General features: G+C 39.3%; 1 protein-coding gene across 1 annotated transcript in view; it reads right to left on the minus strand.

Moving 5' to 3' along the window:
• HNMT (histamine N-methyltransferase) overlaps positions 1-21,436 on the minus strand; it is a 45,194-nt gene that overhangs the window by 8,991 nt on the left and 14,767 nt on the right. The window contains exons 3-5 of the mRNA XM_006047229.4: positions 8,191-8,298; positions 6,636-6,766; positions 329-422 (exon numbers count right to left, since the gene is read on the minus strand). Of these exons, the coding sequence (XP_006047291.1) occupies positions 329-422; positions 6,636-6,766; positions 8,191-8,298 (333 nt within the window). The remainder of the gene's footprint in view (positions 1-328; positions 423-6,635; positions 6,767-8,190; positions 8,299-21,436) is intronic.

Consider the following 21,436-nt stretch of genomic DNA (forward strand, 5'->3'; position numbering starts at 1 on the left):
AAAAAGGAGGTAAATAGAAATATTTTCTATTTTTAGCCTCCTCAAAAGAATTCCTATCAGTTGTATTTGCTGTATGTTATATAAAAAATAATTTATATATGGACAACAAAGATATACTTTCTCAAGAGGAAGAAGAAACAGATATTTATTTCCACTGGAAATCCTAAATTGAAAGTTTGAAGGACTTTCCTAATACTGTGTTAATTAATTGACTATGACCATAATAAGCCAGGTCAAGAATTTCATAATGAAGATGAAATATACCATCAGCCTTCACACACATGAACTATTGGTTTTTTAAAATTTAGGTGGAAGGAAAATAACTTACCTGACACAATAATAATGAGAATCTTAGCATTGGTAGCTAAGAGACTATGGAAGAATTTCAGGGTAGCTGGGATGTCTTTAACATAATACAGCATCTAGAAATGAAGGAAAAGAGAAATGAGGCACTTTTCTCTTGTCAATGTCTTTGTTGCTCAGACTAGATACTCACTAGAAGATTTGATTTTCAAGTTGAGTGGGTTTTTACTCAACAAAACACATAAGAAATTTAGAAGTTAAAGATATTATATGGAGAGATAGAATTATAATGAGAGAAAATATTTGGGGATAGGGGAAACTATGGTATTTACTCAACAAGAATCAAATAGTTTGAAATTTGCTCTTTCTGGCTTCAGTAACACAAACATTTATAGCTTCAGACAGTCTCTACTCCACATGGGGGCATTGATTCTGTGCTTTCTCTATATTTTGTGAATTGTAGTTCTTCTGGGAGAAAATGGTGCTGGCACCATAAAAACATTCCATTTCATGGAACGTTGCTTCAAAATTAAGCCCTTTGCACTAGCTTTACCATATGCTCACCAATGCTTTTTTTAAATCACAGAAAATGCAACAAGCTTTGATGTTGACAGATTCTCTAGGAAACTGGACTGGATAAAGCCTAAGGTTGCAGCATCATCACAAGGGGATAGGTGTCAGTCCACTCATTTTAAATAACTCTGAACGATCTCTGGTGAATTGCAGGGAGAGGTCTTTCCACCTAACACAGATAGAGCCGGAATTAGACATGGGCAATGGAAATTTTCCCCTGAGGGCTTATAGCCCTGGAATCTACCCCACATAGACACTTACTTTTTATGTCTCATCTTCTACTCTTTTAGACAAGAATTCAATATTTTATTGTTTTTTTTTATGGGCTTCCCAGGTGGCACAGTGGTAAAGAATCCACCTGCCAGTGCAAGAGATGCAAGAGACATGGGTTCAATCCTTGGGTTGGGAAGATACCCTAGAGTAGGAAATGACAACCCTCTCCAGTATTTTTGCCTGGAAAATTCCATGGACAGAGGAGCATGGCAGGCTCTATGGGATCACAAATAGTTGAGCATGACTGAGCATGTACACACGCATGATAGAATTTATTGCATAAAGCAAAAATAACCTGAGCTATGCCTCCCTCACATGAATTAATGAAATACAAGGGACCTGCACATGGTCTGTGTGGTCTCAGAGGCCATATTTAGTATCATGTCACGCCATGCTGTTCACCACAGGGACCACATAGACAGGCACCCAGATGCAGCTAGTCCACAAGATCGCTAATAATCCTTGACATGACCTAGCTCAAAAAGAGGAGGCCGATCATAGCAGATGCTCTGAAAATTGATCTAATAGACACAGATTCTCTGCAGTTGACTATGAATATTAAGTTGAAAGATGCCATGAGAATGTTAGGACTGTAAGGAAAAATGAGGAGACAGAGACATAACAAAAATGCAGAGTAGACTGAGAGGAAGACAGTAGTAGTGCAGAGGAAGCAGAGATAAGAAAGAAAGAACAAATGTGGAGGTTTGGAGAGACACTGGAGAATGATCTCTGAAGCTGCAACATTTTATAACAAGTGAGGAATGGGATTCAGCGCATATGTGAAGGGATTGGCTTTTGATAAAGGGAGGCTTTTGTTGTTTTTTAAATTAACTTTTTTGGAGTATAGCTGCTTTACAGTGTTGTGTTAGTTTCTACTGTACAGCAAAATCAATCAGACATACATATACATATATGCCCTCCCTTTCAGATTTCCTTCCTATTCAGGTCACCACAGTGTATTAAGTAGAGTTCCCTGTGCTATACAGTAGGTTTTCATTAGTTAGTTTTTATACATAGTATCAGTAGTGTGTCTGTGTCAATCCCAGTCTCTAATTCATCCCACCCATCCCTTTTTCCCTTGGTGTCCATATATTTGTTCTCAACACCTCTGTCTCTATAGTGGTGCTATGAACCCTGGGGTGCATGTATCTTTTTGAATTATGGTTTTTCTCTGGGTATATGCTTAGTAGTGCGATTGCTGAGTCATATGGTAGTTCTGGGCTTCCCTGGTAGCTCAGTTGGTAAAGAATTCACATGCAATGCAGGAAATCCCAGTTTGATTCTTGGGTTGGGGAGATCCCCTAGAGAAGGGATAGGCTACCCATCCCAGTATTCTCAGTCTTCCCTGGTGTCTCAGATGGTAAAGAATCCATCTGTAACACGGGAGACCTGAGTTCAATCCCTGGGTTGGGAAGATCCCCTGCAGGAGGGCATGGCAACCTGCCCCAGTATTCTTGCCTGGAGAACACTGGAGTGGGTTGAGTATTCTCAACCCACATGGGGAGAATACTTGGAGTATTCTCCCCATGGACAGAGGAGCCTGGCTGGCTACAGTCTACAGGGTTGCAGAGTTGGATGTGACTGGGCAACTAAGCACAGCATGGTAGTTCTATTTTTAGTTGTTTTGATGAACCTCCATACTGTTCTCCATAGTGGCTATATCAGTTTACATTCCCACCGACAGTACAAGAGGATTCCTGGGAGGCTTTTGTAAGAAGAAAAAAAGAAATGGTGGGTACAGGTGCATCTCTATAAATGTGGTGGGTAAAAGATGATTTTCCACCTGATCATTTCTCTTTTCACTGTAGAGTAGAAAGGGAGATCATCAGTTGGAAACCAGTGGCAAAGAAGGGATTACAGGGGTTGTAAGGAGAGAGATGAAGGTATGAAATAGTTATACAGTTGAGCCTTCGACAAGGCGGGGATTAGGGTACCAACTTTCTGTGTAGTCAAAAATTCACATATAACACATGTATTTTCTCTGTTTCTGGAGTTCCACATCCAGTCATGCAGCATTTACTGCTGGAAAAATCCAGGGAATTCCCTGGAGGTCCAGTGGTTTGGACTTGGTGCTTCCATTACAGGGAGCATGGATTCAATCCCTGGTTGGGCAACTAAGCTCTCACAAGCCCTGTGATGTGGTCAAAAGAAAAAAAAAAAGATTTAAAAAGAAAAAATTAGCATACAAATGCACCCACATAATTCAAATCTGTGTTGTGCAAGGGCCAACCATATGAGAAGATAGAAAAGTAAGTCTAGTAGAGAAATGTCTTAGGTTTGCTGGGCAATGTTAAAAGCACTCCCTTATATTTAAAGGATTTTTGTCTGCTAAGAAAACAAAGATGTAGAATTGCCTAGATATGCCAACCCTGAAGTCATTTCTTCCTGTAATTTTTAGAAGTCTATTCCTTTTGGCTTAACCTCTAAAATATACAAACAATTCATACAACTCAAAAACAGAAAACACAACCCAATCAAAAACTGGACAGAATATTTTAACAGATATTTCTCCAAAGAAGACATACAGATGACCACTAGGTACATGAAAAGATGCTCAGCATCACTAATTATTCAGATCAGATCAGTCGCTCGGTCGTGTCCGACTCTTTGCGACCCCATGAATCCCAGCATGCCAGGCCTCCCTGTCCATCACCAACTCCCGGAGTTCACTCAAACTCACGTCCATCGAGTCAGTGATGCCATCCAGCCATCTAATCCTCTGTCGTTCCCTTCTCCTCTTGCCCCCAATCCCTCCCAGCATCAGAGTCTTTTCCAATGAGTCAACTCTTCGCATGAGGTGGCCAAAGTACTGGAGTTTCAGCTTTAGCATCATTCCTTCCAAAGAAATCCCAGGGCTGATCTCCTTCAGAATGGGCTGGTTGGATCTCCTTGCAGTCCAAGGACCCTCAAGAGTCTTCTCCAACACCACAGTTCAAAAGCATCAATTCTTCAGCTCTCAGCCTTCTTCATGGTCCAACCCTCAAATCCATACATGACCACAGGAAAAACCATAGCCTTGACTAGATGAACCTTTGTTGGCAAAGTAATGTCTCTGCTTTTGAATATGCTATCTAGGTTGGTCATAACTTTCCTTCCAAAGAGTAAGCGTCTCTTAATTTCATGGCTGCAGTCACCATCTGCAGTGATTTTGGAGCCCAGAAAAATAAAGTCTGACACTGTTTCCACTGTTTCCCCATCTATTTCCCATGAAGTGATGGGACCAGATGCCATGATCTTCGTTTTCTGAATGTTGAGCTTTAGAGGGCAAACACACTGAAACCATACTCACAGAAAACTAGTCAATCTAATCACACTAGGACCACAGCCTTGTCTAACTCAATGAAACTAAGCCATGCCCATGGGGCAACCCAAGATGGGCGGGTCATGGTGGAGAGATCTGACAGAATGTGGTCCACTGGAGAAGGGAATGGCAAACCACTTCAGTATTCTTGCCTTGAGAATCCCATGAACAGTATGAAAAGGCAAAATGATAGGATACTGAAAGAGAAACTCCCCAGGTCAGTAGGTGCCCAATATGCTACTGGAGATCAGTGGAGAAATAACTCCAGAAAGAATGAAGGGATGGAGCCAAAGCAAAAAGAATACCCAGCTGTGGATGTGACTGGTGATAGAAGCAAGGTCCGATGCTGTAAAGAGCAATATTGCATAGGAACGTGGAATGTCAGGTCCATGAATCAAGGCAAATTGGAAGTGGTCAAACAGCAGATGGCAAGGGTGAATGTCGACATTCTAGGAATCAGCGAACTGAAATGGACTGGAATGGGTGAATTTAACTCAGATGACCATTATATCTACTACTGCGGGCAGGAATCCCTCAGAAGAAATGGAGTAGCCATCATGGTCAACAAAAGAGTCCGAAATGCAGTATTTGGATGCAATCTCAAAAATGACAGAATGATCTCTGTTCGTTTCCAAGGCAAACCATTCAATATCACAGTAATCCAAGCCTATGCTCCAACCAGTAATGCTGAAGAAGCTGAAGTTAAACGGTTCTAAGAAGACCTACAAGACCTTTTAGAACTAACACCCAAAAAAGACGTCCTTTTCATCATAGGGGACTGGAATGCAAAAGTAGGAAGTCAAGAAACACTAATTATTAGAGAAATGCAAATCAAAACTACAATGAGTTACCACTTCACACTAGTCAAAATGACCATCATTAAAAATTCTACAAAAAGAAGTATGGAGAGGGTGTGGAGAAAAGGGATCCCCCTACACTGTTGATACAACCACTATGGAAAATATTGAGGTTCCTTAGAAAACTAAAAATAGAGTTACCATATGATCCAACAGTCCCATTCCTGGGAATATACCTGGACAAAACTATAATTCAAAAAGATACATGCACCCCTACATTCACAGTAGCACTTTTTACAACAGCAAAAACATGGAAATAACCTAAATGTCTATCAACAAACAAATGGATAAAGAAGATGTGGTACATATATACAATGGAATGCTGCTCAGCCATACAAAGGAATGAAATAATGCCATTTACTAGCAACATGGATGGACCTAGAGATTATCATACTAACTGAAGTAGGTCAGAAAGAGAAAGACAAATACCATATAACATCACTTACATGTGGAATCTAAAATATGGCACAAATAAACCTGTTTACAAAACAGAAAGAAACTCATAGACATAGACACCATACTTGTGGTTGCCAAGGGGGAGGTGGGGAGGGACAGGGATGGACTGGGAGTTTGGGGTTGGTAGATACAGGCTATTATTAATACATTTAGAACTGATAATCAACAAGGTCCAAATATATAGCACAGAGCTATATTCAATATCCTGTGATAAACCACAGTGGAAAAGAATATAAAAATAAGAATGTCTATAGGTGTATAATACAGCAGAGATTGGCACAGCACTGTAAATCAGTTATATTTCAATTTTTAAAACATCTACAAAAAAGTTTATTCCTTTGGGATGACTGTATTTGTAGACTATAGAAAGCAAAAAGTGTCTTGTTCATCACGTTTTTTCTAAAACATGTGCATCTTCTAATGGTAGCCAACACCCAAAGCCTATACACCTATATGCTATTCAGATACATCAGTGACCTCTGGAAATATGTCCCCATATCATCTACTGAAGAGGCACTCCCTTTACAAGAAATACACTATTGTATTTCTAAGAAATACACTATTAGTGCTGGACCACGGAAATAAATTCTGGCAGAAAGACTGATGTCAGTAATACTTTGTTGACCTGAGGAATCATCCAGCCTGCCCCTTTGTCACATAAACACTAGCCAGGTCATGAACAGAAGGCAAAAGCAAGTGGATTCAGAAAAACTCTGGGATGTTGGTCCATTCTCAGTTGGACAGATAATGTTCACTTATAAAATCAGAAATCAGATTTTCATTTTTCTTTTAAAAGTTAGAATATTAAGTACTCTGAAATATTTCTGAAGAATCATTTTTTCTGAGAGTATATAACAATAAATATTTCTTACCTGAATCATATGAATAAAGTCCCACCTCTGAAGTTCTTTTTTCTCCATCATTCTGTTTTGATATTCAGATGATGTCTCCTTATGCCAAGCAAACTTTATGTTCTCAAGGTTTGATGTCTTGGCTACAAGCTCTAAAATATGGAGAAAAGGTAGCTCACCATCAATTTTAATTGCAAATTTGGAACCCATTTCCATTTAGAATTTTAATGCAATCAATATTATATATACAACAGATATAAAGCACATTTTTCTTTTTTATGCAGCTCCAGAAGACCAGAGAGTTCATCCTAGTTTTTCCTCTAGCATTAAATGAAATTAGAGATAACTAAAGAGCCAATAAAAAATAATTATGAGAATACTGATCAGACACAGGCAATATTGTTGTTTAGTTGCTAAGTCACATCCGACTCTTATGCGATACCATGGACTGTAGCCCACCAGGCTCCTCTGTCCATGGGGTTTCCCAGGCAAGAATACTGGAGCAGGTTGCCATTCCCTTCTCCAGGGGATCTTCCTGACCCAGGGATTGAATCTGCTTCTCCTGCACTGCAGGAGGATACTTTACCACTGAGTCACCAGGGAAGCTGTGTATAGGCACATTATCTCAAGTGTTAATGGAAAAAAAACTGGTGGATTTTATCAATGGAGAATTTACATAAAACAGGTGATATGATTCTATAACTCAGAAATCAGTAAACTGTGGCATGGACCATATCTGTCTTACTACCTATTTTTAAATAGACTGCAAGCTAAAAATATACATTACTCTTCTTCCCGACTTCATGCTCCTATCCTTCATATTTTGTGCCATTAAATTGTTAAATGGTTGAACAAAATCAAAAGAAGAATAATACTTCATGATAGGTAAAAATGATATAAAATTCAAATTGAATGTTTACAAGTAAAATTTTATTGTGACATAGCCACACATGTTAGTTTATGGATTGTCTCTGGCTGCCTTTGGTGTTCAGTGGCAGAGCTAATTAGTTGTGACAGGGATCGTGTGGATTAGATGGTTAGATAGCATCACCAACTCAGTGGACATGAATTTGAGCAAACTCGGGGAGACAGTGGAGGACAGAGGAGCCTGGTGTGCTGCAGTCCATGGGATCACAGAGTCAGACACGACTTAGTGACTGAATAGGTGGCCTAAGTCTAAAATACTTACTATTTGGCCCTTTTCAGAGAAAAGTTTGCTGATTCTTGCTGTTACCAATTACACATAGCTTTTAGGGTAAGGTTTCTGTTTAAATACCTCTGAATGAATTAATGACTGTCTCTAAAATAAACATCAAAAATAATGGTTGATGACCAGGGGATGGATGGAGAGACAGTATTCTAGTTACTATTTATATTCTGAGGTGTTTAAGTCATGCCTGCCAAGAAAGTAATTAGGTTCTTCTCTCAATAAGCTTACAAAGAATGTATCACAGTAACCATGTTGTTAGTGACTGAAGGGATGCATGTGGGATGACAAGCCTTTCAGAATAGGATTTGATATACAGCACCATAAGCAACTGAACGCGCACACACACACATCGTGGGTTACAAGTACCTTTGTACTTGGTGATTTGTTCAGCACTTGGCTCAACAACTTCATTGATGATATGAACTCCTGGGTACTGAGCTTGCACTTTGGAGAGAATTTGAAGATCAATTTCACCTAGAAGAAAAGCATATAGAACAGTTCACCTTGGGCCAGAAAGAAAAGAATTCATTTTGATATTTGGCAAAACTAATACAGTTATGTAAAGTTTAAAAATAAAATAAAATTAAAAAAAAAAAGTGAACAGCAAAGTGAAAAAAAAAAAAAAAAGAATAGAATAGAATAGAAAAGAACAATTTCAACTACTTTACTATCTCTAGGAAAGTCCAGCATAAATAAAGAAGAATACTCAGCTGTTGCCCTGACACAGTGTCTATGATGAAGAACAACTAGGTTAAAAATGTGTTTTGAGGAGGGTTATGATTGCCTTTCATTCATTCATGTTGTTGTTGTTCAGTCACTCAGTCATGTCCAACTCTTGGTGAACCCATGGTCGGCAGCACACCAGGCTTCCCTGTCCTTCACCATCTCCTGGAGCTTGATCAAACTCATATCCATTGAGTCCGTGATGCCATCCAACCATCTCATCCTCTGTTGTCCCCTTCTCCTCCCACCGTCAATCTTTCTCAGCATCAGGGTCTTTTTAAATGAGTCAGGGCAAAGTACTGGAATTTCACCTTCAGCATCAGTCCTTCCAAAGAATATTCAGGGCTGATTTCCTTCAGTAATGGACTGGTTGGATCTCCTTGCAGTGCAAAGGACTCTCAAGAGCCTTCTCCAACACCACAGTTCAAAACCATCAATTCTTCAGCACTCAGCTTTCTTTATGGTGCAACTCTCACATCCATACATGACTACTGGAGGGGAAAAAAAAATAGCTTTAACTATATGGACATTTTCTGGCAAAGTAATGTCTCTGTTTTTAATATGCTGTCTAGGTTGGTCATAGCTTTTCTTCCAAGGAGCAAGTGTCTTTTAATTTCATGACTGCAATCACCATCTGCAGTGATTTTGGAGCCCAGAAAAATAAAGTCTGACACTGTTTCATTGTTTCTCCATCTATTTGCCATGAAGTGATGGGACCAGATGTCATGATCTTAGTCTTTTGAATGTCATGTTTTAAGCCAGCTTGTTCACTCTCCTCTTTCATTTTCATCAAGAGGCTCTTTAGTTCCTCTTTGTTTCTGCCATTAGGGTTGTGTCATCTGCATATCTGAGGTGACTGATATTTCTCTTCACAATCTTGATTCCAGCTTGTGCTTCATCCAGTCCTGCATTTTACATGATGTACTCTGCATATAAGTTAAATAAGCAGGATGACAATATACAGCCTTGATGTACTCCTTTTCCTATTTGAAACCAGTCTGTTGTTCCATGTCCAGTTCTAACTGTTGCTTCCTGACCTGCATACAGATTTCTCAAGAGGCAGATCAGGGGGTCTGGTATTCCCATATCCTTAAGACTTTTCCACAGTTTGTTGTGATCCACACAGTCAAAGGCTTTAGTGTCGTCATTGAAATGGAAGTGGTAAACTGTATTTAATACCTTTTATTGTACTACACAATTGCACTCATCTCACACACTAGTAAAGTAGTGCTCAAAATTCTCCAAGTCAGGCTTCAGCAATAGATGAACCATGAACTTCCAGATACTTAAGCTGGTTTTAGAAAAGGCAGAGGAACCAGAGATCAAATTGCCAACATCTGCTGGATCATGGAAAAAGCAAGAGAGTTCCAGAAAAACATCTATTTCTGCTTTATTGACTATGCCAAAGCCTTTGACTGTGTGGATTGCAATAAACTGTGGAAAATTCTGAAAGAGATGGGAATCCCAGACCACCTGACCTGCCTCTTGAGAAACCTATATGCAGGTCAGGAAGCAACAGTTAGAACTGGACATGGAACAACAGACTGGTTCCAAATAGGAAAAGGAGTACATCAAGGCTGTATATTGTCACCCTGCTAATTTAATTTATATGCAGAGTACATCATGAAAAACGCTGGGCTGGAGGAAGCACAAGCTGGAATCAAGATTGCCAGGAGAAATATCAATAACCTCAGATATGCAGATGATGCCACCCTTATGGCAGAAAGCAAAGAAGAACTAAAGGGCCTCTTGATGAAGGTGAAAGAGGAGAGTGAAAAAATTGGCTTAAAATTCAACATTCAGAAAACTAAGATGATGGCATCTGGTCCCATCAGTTCATTGCAAATAGATGGGGAAATAATGGAAACAGTCAGAGACTTTATTTTTTTGGGCTTCAAAATCACTGCAGATGGTGATTGCAGGCATGAAATTAAAAGACGCTTACTCCTTGGAAGGAAAGTTATGACCAACCTAGAGAGCATATTAAAATGCAGATACATTACTTTGTCAATAAATGTCCATCTAGTCAAGGCTATGGTTTTTCCAGTAGTCATGTATGGATGTGAGAGTTGGACTATAAAGAAAGCTAAGCACCAAAGAATTGATGCTTTTGAACTGTGGTGTTGGAGAAGACTCTTGAGAGTCCCTTGGACAGCAAGGAGATCCAACCAGTCCTTGCTAAAGGAGATCAGTCCTGGGTGTTCATTGGAAGGACTGATGCTGAAGCTGAAACTCCAATACTTTGGCCACCTGATGCAAAGAGCTGACTCATTTGAAAAGACGCTGATGCTGGGAAAGATTGAGGGCAGGAGGAGAAGGGATGACAGAGGATGAGATGGTTGGATGGCATCACCAAATCAATGGACATGGGTTTGGATGGACTTGGGAGCTGGTGATGGACAGGGAGGCCTGGCAAGCTGCGGTTCATGGGGTCCCAAGGAGACAGACACGATTGAGTGACTGGACTGACTGACTGTATTACAGTAAAATCTAAGATGCTATTGATTATAGGATAAAAATAACCCTTCTTTTATATCACTAAGTCATAAAGTAAAAACAACTCTGTCAATTATAATTGTAAGAGTTCACCAACTGGAAGATATATACCAATCTGTGATATTAAAATATGAAAAAATATGCTGTAGAATTGATAAATTAGGCTAGATCAGAATTATATAAAATATATCAGGTATAAAAGAAGGATAAAAAGTTGTATGAGACATGTGCCCTCAAAAACAACATGTTCTCGTAGAAGAGACAGACACGGAAAGAACCCTGGCTTGGTTTGGGCCATGGAGGGAAGAAGGAAGGAAATGGTGATGGAGAGGATAAGACAAGAGGCCAGAGAGATGGAAAGCTGTATGGCAGACCACTCTTGAGCTCTGTGTTACAGGGTAAGTAACACAGTTAGCCTGGGGACTTTTGGGGAAATGGGAATTACAGGCAGAGGACAGGAAGTGGAATTGTATATGGGGGACTTCTGGCAATTTAGTGTTTTAGAATGTGTAGGTAAGGCAGGGCCTCCAAGAAAGAGGTGATTCCAGAGAAGTAAATGGAAAGGAGGTTATGGCAAAATAGGTATTTATTTATTCATTCACTCATGTACCAGTGATTCATTGATTATTTTACTATGTGCCAGGCACTACACTAGGCAAATGATAAGAGGAGCAAATAAACACCTGCCCTGATGAAAGTTTAGCCTATAGGTGACGATGTGAGAGAGACTGTGGTAAATTGGATAGACTTGAATTCCTCCTCTGTCTGATCCACTGACTTGATATTACGACCTTCAGCCATTTACTTTCTCTCTCCAAACTGTATTTTCCTCATCGGAAAAACAGCAATAATGATAGTACATAATTTATTGGGTGTGAGGATTAAATGAGGCAATGCACATAAAGCACACTGCGAAAGAGAGTTGGCACCTAATAAATGTTAGCTGTTCATTATTTTTATTGTTATCATTGAGTCCCTCTCTTTAAAAATCTCTCTTCTTTCCCTATTACTAATGCCTCCAAATTAAGTTTTGCACTTTTATTCTCTTAGTTATGATGTTGACCTTCACTAAAATACTTATGTGCTGGCAAGACTAGCATATGAAAATGACACTGGTCTTTAACATTTTGGCATAAATGGCATTAACAGAACCTTTCCAAGGTTAGATATGGCAGGTGAAAAAAAAGCATAGGTCATAAGACTGAGCAGGCTGGAAGAAGGAGATGAGGAAGATAAATCAGGAACAAAAGATGCCTGACTAGGAAAAGAGAGTTGTCTAATGGTATAATGAATGTCCCAGGTACTGGTGATGGGAGTGGGTGGGGATGAGGGTAGGGAGGAAGTAGGGGAAGGAAACTAAAGTGGAGAATGAAGAAATCTATGTGACAATTTTCTCCAAAGCTGGCTCGATCGATCTGAAACCTTTTAATTCTTCCTTAAATTCCACTGCCAGAGGTTTCAATTATATGTCCCTCTTCAAATATAGGTATGATGTGTTTAAAATATGGCCCATATGAAAGCAAGATATAATCACAAAAAATATCTTACTGTAAAATTAAGTAAAACAAGCAAAGGCTTGATTCCAATGAGTTTGCTAAAGGGTATCAAGGACTCAAATGCTAGTTTGAGCAACCGAGCAACTTTGATCATCAATCACTGAAAAGCATGTGAAGGGTTAACAGACTATAGTACCATGAAAGTGAAAGTGAAAATCACTCAGCTGTGTCTGATTGTTTGTGACCCCATGGACTATACCGTCCATGGGATTCTCCAGGCCAGAATACTGGAGTAGGTAGCCTTTCCTTTCTCCAGGGGATCTTCCCAACTCGGGAATTGAACCCAGGTCTCCCTGATTGCAGGCAGATTTTTACCAGCTGAGCCACAAGGGAAGCCCAAGAATACTGAGTGGGTAGCCTATTCCTCCTCAAGCAGATCTTCCCAACAGGGATCAAACCGGGATCTCCTGCATTGCAGGCGGATTATTTTACCAACTGAGCTATCAGGGAAGTACCATTAGCCAGCAGTAAGAGATTCAAACAATGGGGGAAAAAAAGGAAGAAGATCATTTGTTCTTTCTCAACTGAATCCTTCTGAGTAGGGGCCATAATAATATGAATGTGTTCCAATATTAGATATTAAGCACCCTATAAATGCTTTTAAAGAGCACACAACACACTGGACTTGCCTGGTGGTCCAGTGGTTACAAATATGTCTTCCAATGCAGGGGACATGGGTTTGATCCCTGGTTCAAGAACTAAGATTCCACATGTCCTGGGGCAGCTGAGCCCTCATGCTGTAACTACAGAAACCTATATGCTCTGGAGCCCAAGTTCCGCAACAAGAGAAGCCACCATAATGAAAAGCCCATACACCACAACTAGAGGGAAACCTCCACACAATGCAGTTAGAGAAAGCCCGTGTACCACAATGAAGACCCAGTGCAGCAAAAATAAATTTTTAAAAAAGAGCACACAGCTAGAACAAATAATTTCACAATTTGTATGGAAATACAAAAAACCTCGAATAGCCAAAGCTATCTTGAGAAAGAAGAATGGAACTGGAGGAATCAACCTGCCTGACTTCAGGCTCTACTACAAAGCCACAGTCATCAAGACAGTATGGTACTGGCACAAAGACAGAAATATAGATCAATGGAACAAAATAGAAAGCCCAGAGATAAATCCACGCACATATGGACACCTTATCTTTGACAAAGGAGGCAAGAATATACAATGGATTAAAGACAATCTCTTTAACAAGTGGTGCTGGGAAAACTGGTCAACCACTTGTAAAAGAATGAAACTAGAGCACTTTCTAACACCATACACAAAAATAAACTCAAAATGGATTAAAGATCTAAATGTAAGACCAGAAACTATAAAACTCCTAGAGGAGAACATAGGCAAAACACTCTCTGACATACATCACAGCAGGATCCTCTATGACCCACCTCCCAGTACATTGGAAATAAAAGCAAAAATAAACAAATGGGACCTAATTAAACTTAAAAGCTTCTGCACATCAAAGGAAACTATTAGCAAGGTGAAAAGGCAGCCTTCAGAATGGGAGAAAATAGCAAATGAAGCAACTGACAAACAACTAATCTCGAGAATATACAAGCAACTCCTACAGCTCAACTCCAGAAAAATAAATGACCCAATCAAAAAATGGGCCAAAGAACTAAATAGACATTTCTCCAAAGAAGACATACAGATGGCTAACAAACACATGAAAAGATGCTCAACATCACTCATTATCAGAGAAATGCAAATCAAAACCACTATGAGGTACCATCTCACGCCAGTCAGAATGGCTGCAATCCAAAAGTCTACAAGCAATAAATGCTGGAGAGGGTGTGGAGAAAAGGGAACCCTCTTACACTGTTGGTGGGAATGCAAACTAGTACAGCCACTATGGAGAACAGTGTGGAGATTCCTTAAAAAACTGGAAATAGAACTGCCTGATGATCCAGCAATCCCACTGCTGGGCATACACACTGAGGAAACCAGAAGGGAAAGAGACACGTGTACCCCAATGTTCATCGCAGCACTGTTTATAATAGCCAGGACATGGAAGCAACCTAGATGTCCATCAGCAGATGAATGGATAAGAAAGCAGTGGTACATATACACAATGGAGTATTACTCAGCCATTAAAAAGAATACATTTGAATCCGTTCTAATGAGGTGGATGAAACTGGAGCCTATTATACAGAGTGAAGTAAGCCAGAAAGAAAAACACCAATACAGTATACTAACGCATATATATGGAATTTAGAAAGATGGTAACAATAACCCTGTATACAAGACAGCAAAAGAGACACTGATGTATAGATCAGTCTTTTGGATTCTGTGGGAAAGGGAGAGAGTGGGATGATTTGGGAGAATGGCATTGAAATATGTATAATATCATATATGAAACGAGTCGCCAGTCCAGGTTTGATGCACGATACTGGATGCTTGGGGCTGGTGCACTGGGATGACCCAGAGGGACGGTATGGGGAGGGAGGAGGGAAGAGGGTTCAGGATGGGGAACACATGTATACCTGTGGCAGATTCATTTTGATATATGGCAAAACCAATACAATATTGTAAAGTTAAATAAAATAAAATTTAAAATAATAATAATAAATAAATAAAACTCACACACACACAAAAAATAAATAAAAAGGGGCACACAAGCCAAATTAACATGCTGAAAGATTGGGGGAAGGTAACTAGAAGTGACTCAATCAAATAATTCAGAAATTCTCAGCAAATTCAGGGCTAAACAGAAGAAATGTAGACGCCAGCCGCCTGCGGCTTTTATTGTGTATAACAAAGCCTTCTGGGAATCTTAACTGTCAGGTCCAGAAGACCACGTTTAAGGGGGATAAAGCAATACTTTATTCATTTTATTGTTGATGAACAATAAAATAATGAACATTTAATTGTTCATTTTATGGTCAGTCTCTGTTCTAATATGATCTCTTATTGCTTAATGATGATTCTGACAATTGTAGACTACTTATTGTTGACGTCCTAAGCTTTTAGGCCAGTAGCTGTTTCAGTTAGTTAGCTAAAACCTTACTGTGTGTTTCTAGTTTTGGAACAAAACCTGCAAAGTTTCCTGTGACAAATGGAAAATTATAGTTATTAAGCAACTTTATTCCCATATTCAATCTTCCTTTGTTTTCTTTTTCTTTCTCCATCACCCTCACCTCCTTTTGTGTCTACCAAAACAAATCAATGGTTTTGGAGTCTCGGCATTTTATGATGATGTAACTGATTTTCTCAGTTTATCAATAAGTGAAGCTTGAGCAAAGTTAGGAAATCCTAACATGTGTTAGCATGAATCAAAAATTATTTTCTATTAGCCTGGTTTGTGGTTTTTGTTTCTCGTTTTTTCTCTTCTGTTCACTCCTGTGTTACTTTCTATCAAATAGAATACGCTTTTTGATTTGGAAAGTTAAATGAAAACTAAAATTTTTAAATTGTCTTTTGCAAATCTCTTTCCTTTGTATTACCCTGTCCATCAAATCAGCCACAACTTTAGAATGACTTCACATGTCTCCTTTCTGACCTACGTTGAGTGTTTCACTTAATTTTACAGTCAGATATTTTTGTGATTATACCTTGCTTTCATATGGGCTATATTTTAAACACATCATGCCTATATTTGAAGAGGGATATATACTTGAAACCTCTGATAGTGGAACTAAAAGAAAAAGTTCAAAAATACTGAGGCAGAAATTGTTAGACAGTCTAGGACTTTGAGACCTCAGTTCCCTTTCTTTAATTTCAATTTTTGTCTTCTCAAGTAAGCATCTCACTTCTTTAACCTAAAGCTAAACTCTTTTTTCCAGTTTCTGGGCATTCAGAAGAATGCTTCCCTGGTCTGGAGGGTCATAATACATTCAGACCCAGGACAAGACAATCATTAACTGCTGTTCAGTTTATCAAGGAAAAAAAACCTCCAGGTGGACCACTAACTCATAAACATACATCTGGTCCCTAAATGATGGTCTGGAGTCTTGAGAACAGGTCGAGGGATGGCAACACAATGTCTGGGGAAACTGAGAAACTGAAACCAAAAGAAAGCCATAAAAATGACAAACTAGATACTGCGACATTTAAACTGACTGGTCAGAAATTACATGCATCTGGCCCCGAACCAACCAAAAACAAACAGGTCAATTCTGCTGCTGCTGCTAAGTCACTTCAGTTGTGTCCGACTCTGTGCGACCCCATAGATGGAAGCCCACCAGGCTCCCCCGTCCCTGGGATTCTCCAGGCAAGAACACTGGAGTGGGTTGCCATTTCCTTCTCCAATGCATGAAAGTGAAAAGTGAAAGTGAAGTCGCTCAGTGGTGTCCGACTCTTAGCGACCCCATGGACTGCAGCCTACCAGGCTCCCCCATCCCTGGGATTCTCCAGGCAAGAACACTGGAGTGGGTTGCCATTTCCTTCTCCAATGCATGAAAGTGAAAAGTGAAAGTGAAGTCGCTCAGTGGTGTCTGACTCTTAGCGACCCCATGTACTGCAGCCTACCAGGCTCCCCCATCCCTGGGATTCTCCAGGCAAGAGTACTGGAGTGGGGTGCCATTGCCTTCTCCAGGGTCAATTCTAATAGGTATAAACTACTATTATCTGCACCTTTTGGGGTGCTTCACCCCTTCTCAGTGTCTGTGCTTAGAGTTTTGTATCTCTATCCTTTAAAATTAACTTTGCCTATATGTTTGCAAGTTTTTAGAATTCATTCTTCAGCTCCAGGTCCATGAACAGAACTTGGTTTCCCATTTCAATAGGGAAAGGGTGGAGTCCATATTGTCCAGACAACTTTTCTTCATTTCCTGAATTTCAAGGATATACTTAATGAGATAGCAGAGGAATGTTGCCTTTTTGCTTAAAATCCAAGGTCATTGGATTAAAAAGAAAAAAAAAAGGAAAAGTTAGAGGCTATAAAGAGACAAAATTGGACTCAAATTTAGTATTCAATGGAAATATGCAAATTTGTTAATATCTCTGCCCTTTACGTATCTCTAAATTAGGGATAATATGGTCTATGCTGCAGGGTTATTGTAAATGTTAAAGGCATTATATGGGTATAATTTACCACAGTTCATGATATATAGTAATAATTCAATTAGTTGAAGCTACCATACATTAATTCAACAAATACTTTTAAGCACCTACTAAATGCTAGGTTCTAATCACTGGAGATACAGCAATGAATAAAATAGACCAAAACATTCAACATTTACGGATGGCGGTAAGTCCTAAAACCAAGGGAAAAAAGAGCAAGGTGAAGCCATGATGGGAGGGTTCGTGATTTTCAATTGGGTGGTCATGTAAGCTTCCTGGAAAAGTTGATATTTAAGAGAAGTCTGAAGGAGGCTGGGAAAGAAGGAAATGAAGATGTGCCTTTATAAATGGGCAGCTCCATAATAAAAAGACAGTTTGAAAGAGCACTCATCATGTATTCGTGATGGCTTGTCTTTCTGACTGAGCTACATTAAATGAAACACAAAGCCCAGCTGGAGAACCCTGAGGCTATGCCCCAAATAAAAACATCCCCCAGGTCAAGAAAATGGAGGATTAAAGGCTAGTCACAGTATCTCCAGCCATTTGAGTTCCATCTGCTCTAGCTTCATTTCTCACATCAAAATATATACGAGTTCTTTAGATTATCAGCAGGAAAAAATTTATTCTATTACATGTTGCATTAAGATTACGATCTTCCTTGTTCCCTCTACCAGAATATCAGGCACACACACACACACAAAATTGTCTCTAGGGAGAAAAATTGCCCAGATAACTCTCTGCTTAGTGATGAAAAATAATTTCAGCTATGAGTTTGCAACCAGAGCAAAATCAGACTTGATTTTGAGCTGCAGTGCAAAAGATAAAAGATTATTGATGAGATCCTTTTTCTTGTCTTTTTCTTTTCCCTCTTCCTTTCTGTGTCTCTCTCTCTGGTGCACTGCCCCCCCACACAACTCTCTCCCTCCCCCATACTCTCTCTCTCTCTCTTTCCTCCACCCACCTCTACACTGGGAGCCTCAGTATGGAGGCAGTTCTGTTCATATGGAAAGATGAGAGTAGAATATTAAAATAGCTGGAGAGTCTCAGGAAGGGGATTATAAATATAAATTCTGAGCGGAAAAGGGCATTGCCATTTGCTTTCGTGTCTTCTGGCTGTTGGCCCAGGAAGAATACCACCTGAATGCTTTGCAACTGCAGAAGAAAAGCCTTATTACCAAAATATTCTCTGAGACACAAACTTAAAGAAAATGTCCCAAAGTGTTCTGAATATTGAGGTGTAGTTATATTCAACAAACACCTCAAAAAAAGACTAAGTTTTGCCTTACCTTTCAATTTACACTTTTTAAATACAAAGATATTTGCTACTTCAGAACATTACATAGAGAGGTAAACTCTATACTTAGAATATTGTGATGTTTAAAAGGTATAGAGTAAGTTACACTTAGTTGCAAACTTTTTGCTATTATGAGGCATCTGACAATGAACCATGAATTATTGTGCAAAATCTTTTTGCATATTCATACCAAGAACCAGAATTAATGGTTAAAAGGAGAACCTTGATCTTTGGTGATATTAAAACAAAACCCAAAACAACAGGTCTCAGATGCCAGCTCTTTCAAAGGATACAGGCTGAAGAACTACAGCAGATTCTCAGAAGACCCCTGGGCAGGCAAGACCAGTCCCATTGCTGGGTACCTTAGAGGTCGGGGGCTGAGATACATAGAATGGGGAGGATGTACAGACTCTACAAGGAGGGACTGAAGAGCAGCAGGGCCTTGCTGGGACCGCAGGGATTGGCTGTTTACGAAGTATGAGAACTGTTCTACTGTTCTTGATACATAATGCCCTGCTACTTTCAGGAAAATTTCATTTCCTACTCTTAGCTTTTGTACATGAAAGCTTTCATGCCACTGTAACCTCATTATGGCATATTTGCTTTTTAAATCTTGTCAACTTGTTCTCAGTAAAAATTTTCTTCAAAATAGGTTTCTTATATTTTGTATGTTAGTAGCTTACTCATCCAATATTTTTCCCCATTTCTATCAGTTTGCTATTGTTAATAGAGACAAAGCCTCAGAAGACCCTGGGGTTTTGACCCCCAGTCTCTAGGACTGCTCTGCACCACCCCCTCCTTGTGGCATATATGATTAGGATGGAAATGAGGGTGGAAATAACCACCTATACCAGGGTTATATGACTGTGTGTATTAAATCACAAAATTTTATTCAATAGTGCATGTCAGGTAGAAGCACATTCACCCACTAAGAGAATGGGTCCTAAACTGGCGTAAGAACTGGGAAGATACAAATCTGTCCCTCAGCAAAATTACAGATAGCCACATGCCATGAACTTTCTAAGTACATTGTAAATAGCCAACCTGTAAATGAAAAACATTAAAATGCTGGCAGAAAGAAATGCGGATCTGCCATATTGCTTTCTTCCTATTTTACCTGTATCAGGCCATTACTACATTCTTATTGTGCATTCTTATTAATTGTAAGGCTGCACAACTGAGTTTATTTGCTTTTCCAAGTATACAGTCATTTAATCTGCAGATAATGATACTTTTATCTTCACTCTGCTCATTAATCCCTGTTTTCCTGCTTTAGGCCTTATTGAATTAGCCAAACAATCTTGTTTGCTTTGGTTTTAATGACAGTGGTACCAATACTATAGTATTATGCTCAGGCCTCTCAATTCTGCAGTATACCTGTCTTTAACAATACTTCACTCAAAGTTTTAAATACAATACAATGAGGTAGACCTTTTTGGTAAATTTACATATGGAGAATAGTTTATTTTAAAATAGCACAGTTATGAATACCTTTAAGAATACTTTACATCTGAGGCCCCAAATTATCTGAAGTAGATAGCCCTAAATCCTGCATGTTAATGATTAACTCGAGCCCAGGTCCATATCCTTCTGTTTGTGAAGGAAGTGCTGTACATAAGTGAACCAGTTTTACTCAGGTCAAGTTATAAAGCAGTTCAAATCCAGACTAAAAATAATCTGCATGTCTAGAAGTTCTATTTGAATTTCACTTCTTTAGAAGGCAATGGCACCCCACTCAAGTACTCTTGCCTGGAAAATCCCATGGATGGAGGAGCCTGGTAGGCTGCAGTCCATGGGGTCACGAAGAGTCGGACATCACTGAACAACTTCACTTTCACTTTTCACTTTCATGCATTGGAGAAGGAAATGGCAACCCACTCCAGTGTTCTTGCCTGAAGAAACCCAGGGACAGTGGTGCCACACCACTCTTTCTAGAAGGTTACTCATAAGATCATGGGTTTACTGGACTGAAAGCCCAAATACCCAAGATGTCAGTGCCTGAGTCCCTTGAATAGCATATGTGAAAAGTATTTTTCCAGTCTAAACTAATACTCCTAACATGACAGGTAGCTCTTTATGTCCAAAGATACATGCTTTCAGAAGTGAAAGCACATATCTTGATCATTTATAAACTCTAATACTGAACAACAACAAAAGACTTTCTCTTTCAACCCCTGGCTGTTTAGGGCCAAATATTCTGTGGTTTGCTTAATAGGAAATATCTGAAGATGGCAATAAGCATATTCAAATTCTTTTTTTTTTTTCAGGCAAAAAAAATCCTCCATTTCCTTGTATTTCCTCAGTCATTCCTTAGTTGCTGATGTAGACTGGCGGCTTACCTGAGGACACTGGAAACATTAACCTTTGCTTCCTACCAGCTTCTGCTTCTAAACTGGATAGACCGACTTTCCCAGTTCTTGCCTTAATTACATTCATTTCTACTTCTATTCACCTCACTTAGAAAATTAAACTTCAGGGTCACCTTAACATGTCATTTATGAAAGAAAACAAGATAAAAAATCTGATAACATTAGAT

The sequence above is a fragment of the Bubalus bubalis genome, chromosome 2 (genome assembly GCF_019923935.1).
Source record: "Bubalus bubalis isolate 160015118507 breed Murrah chromosome 2, NDDB_SH_1, whole genome shotgun sequence".
Classification (NCBI taxonomy): Eukaryota; Metazoa; Chordata; class Mammalia; order Artiodactyla; family Bovidae; genus Bubalus; species Bubalus bubalis.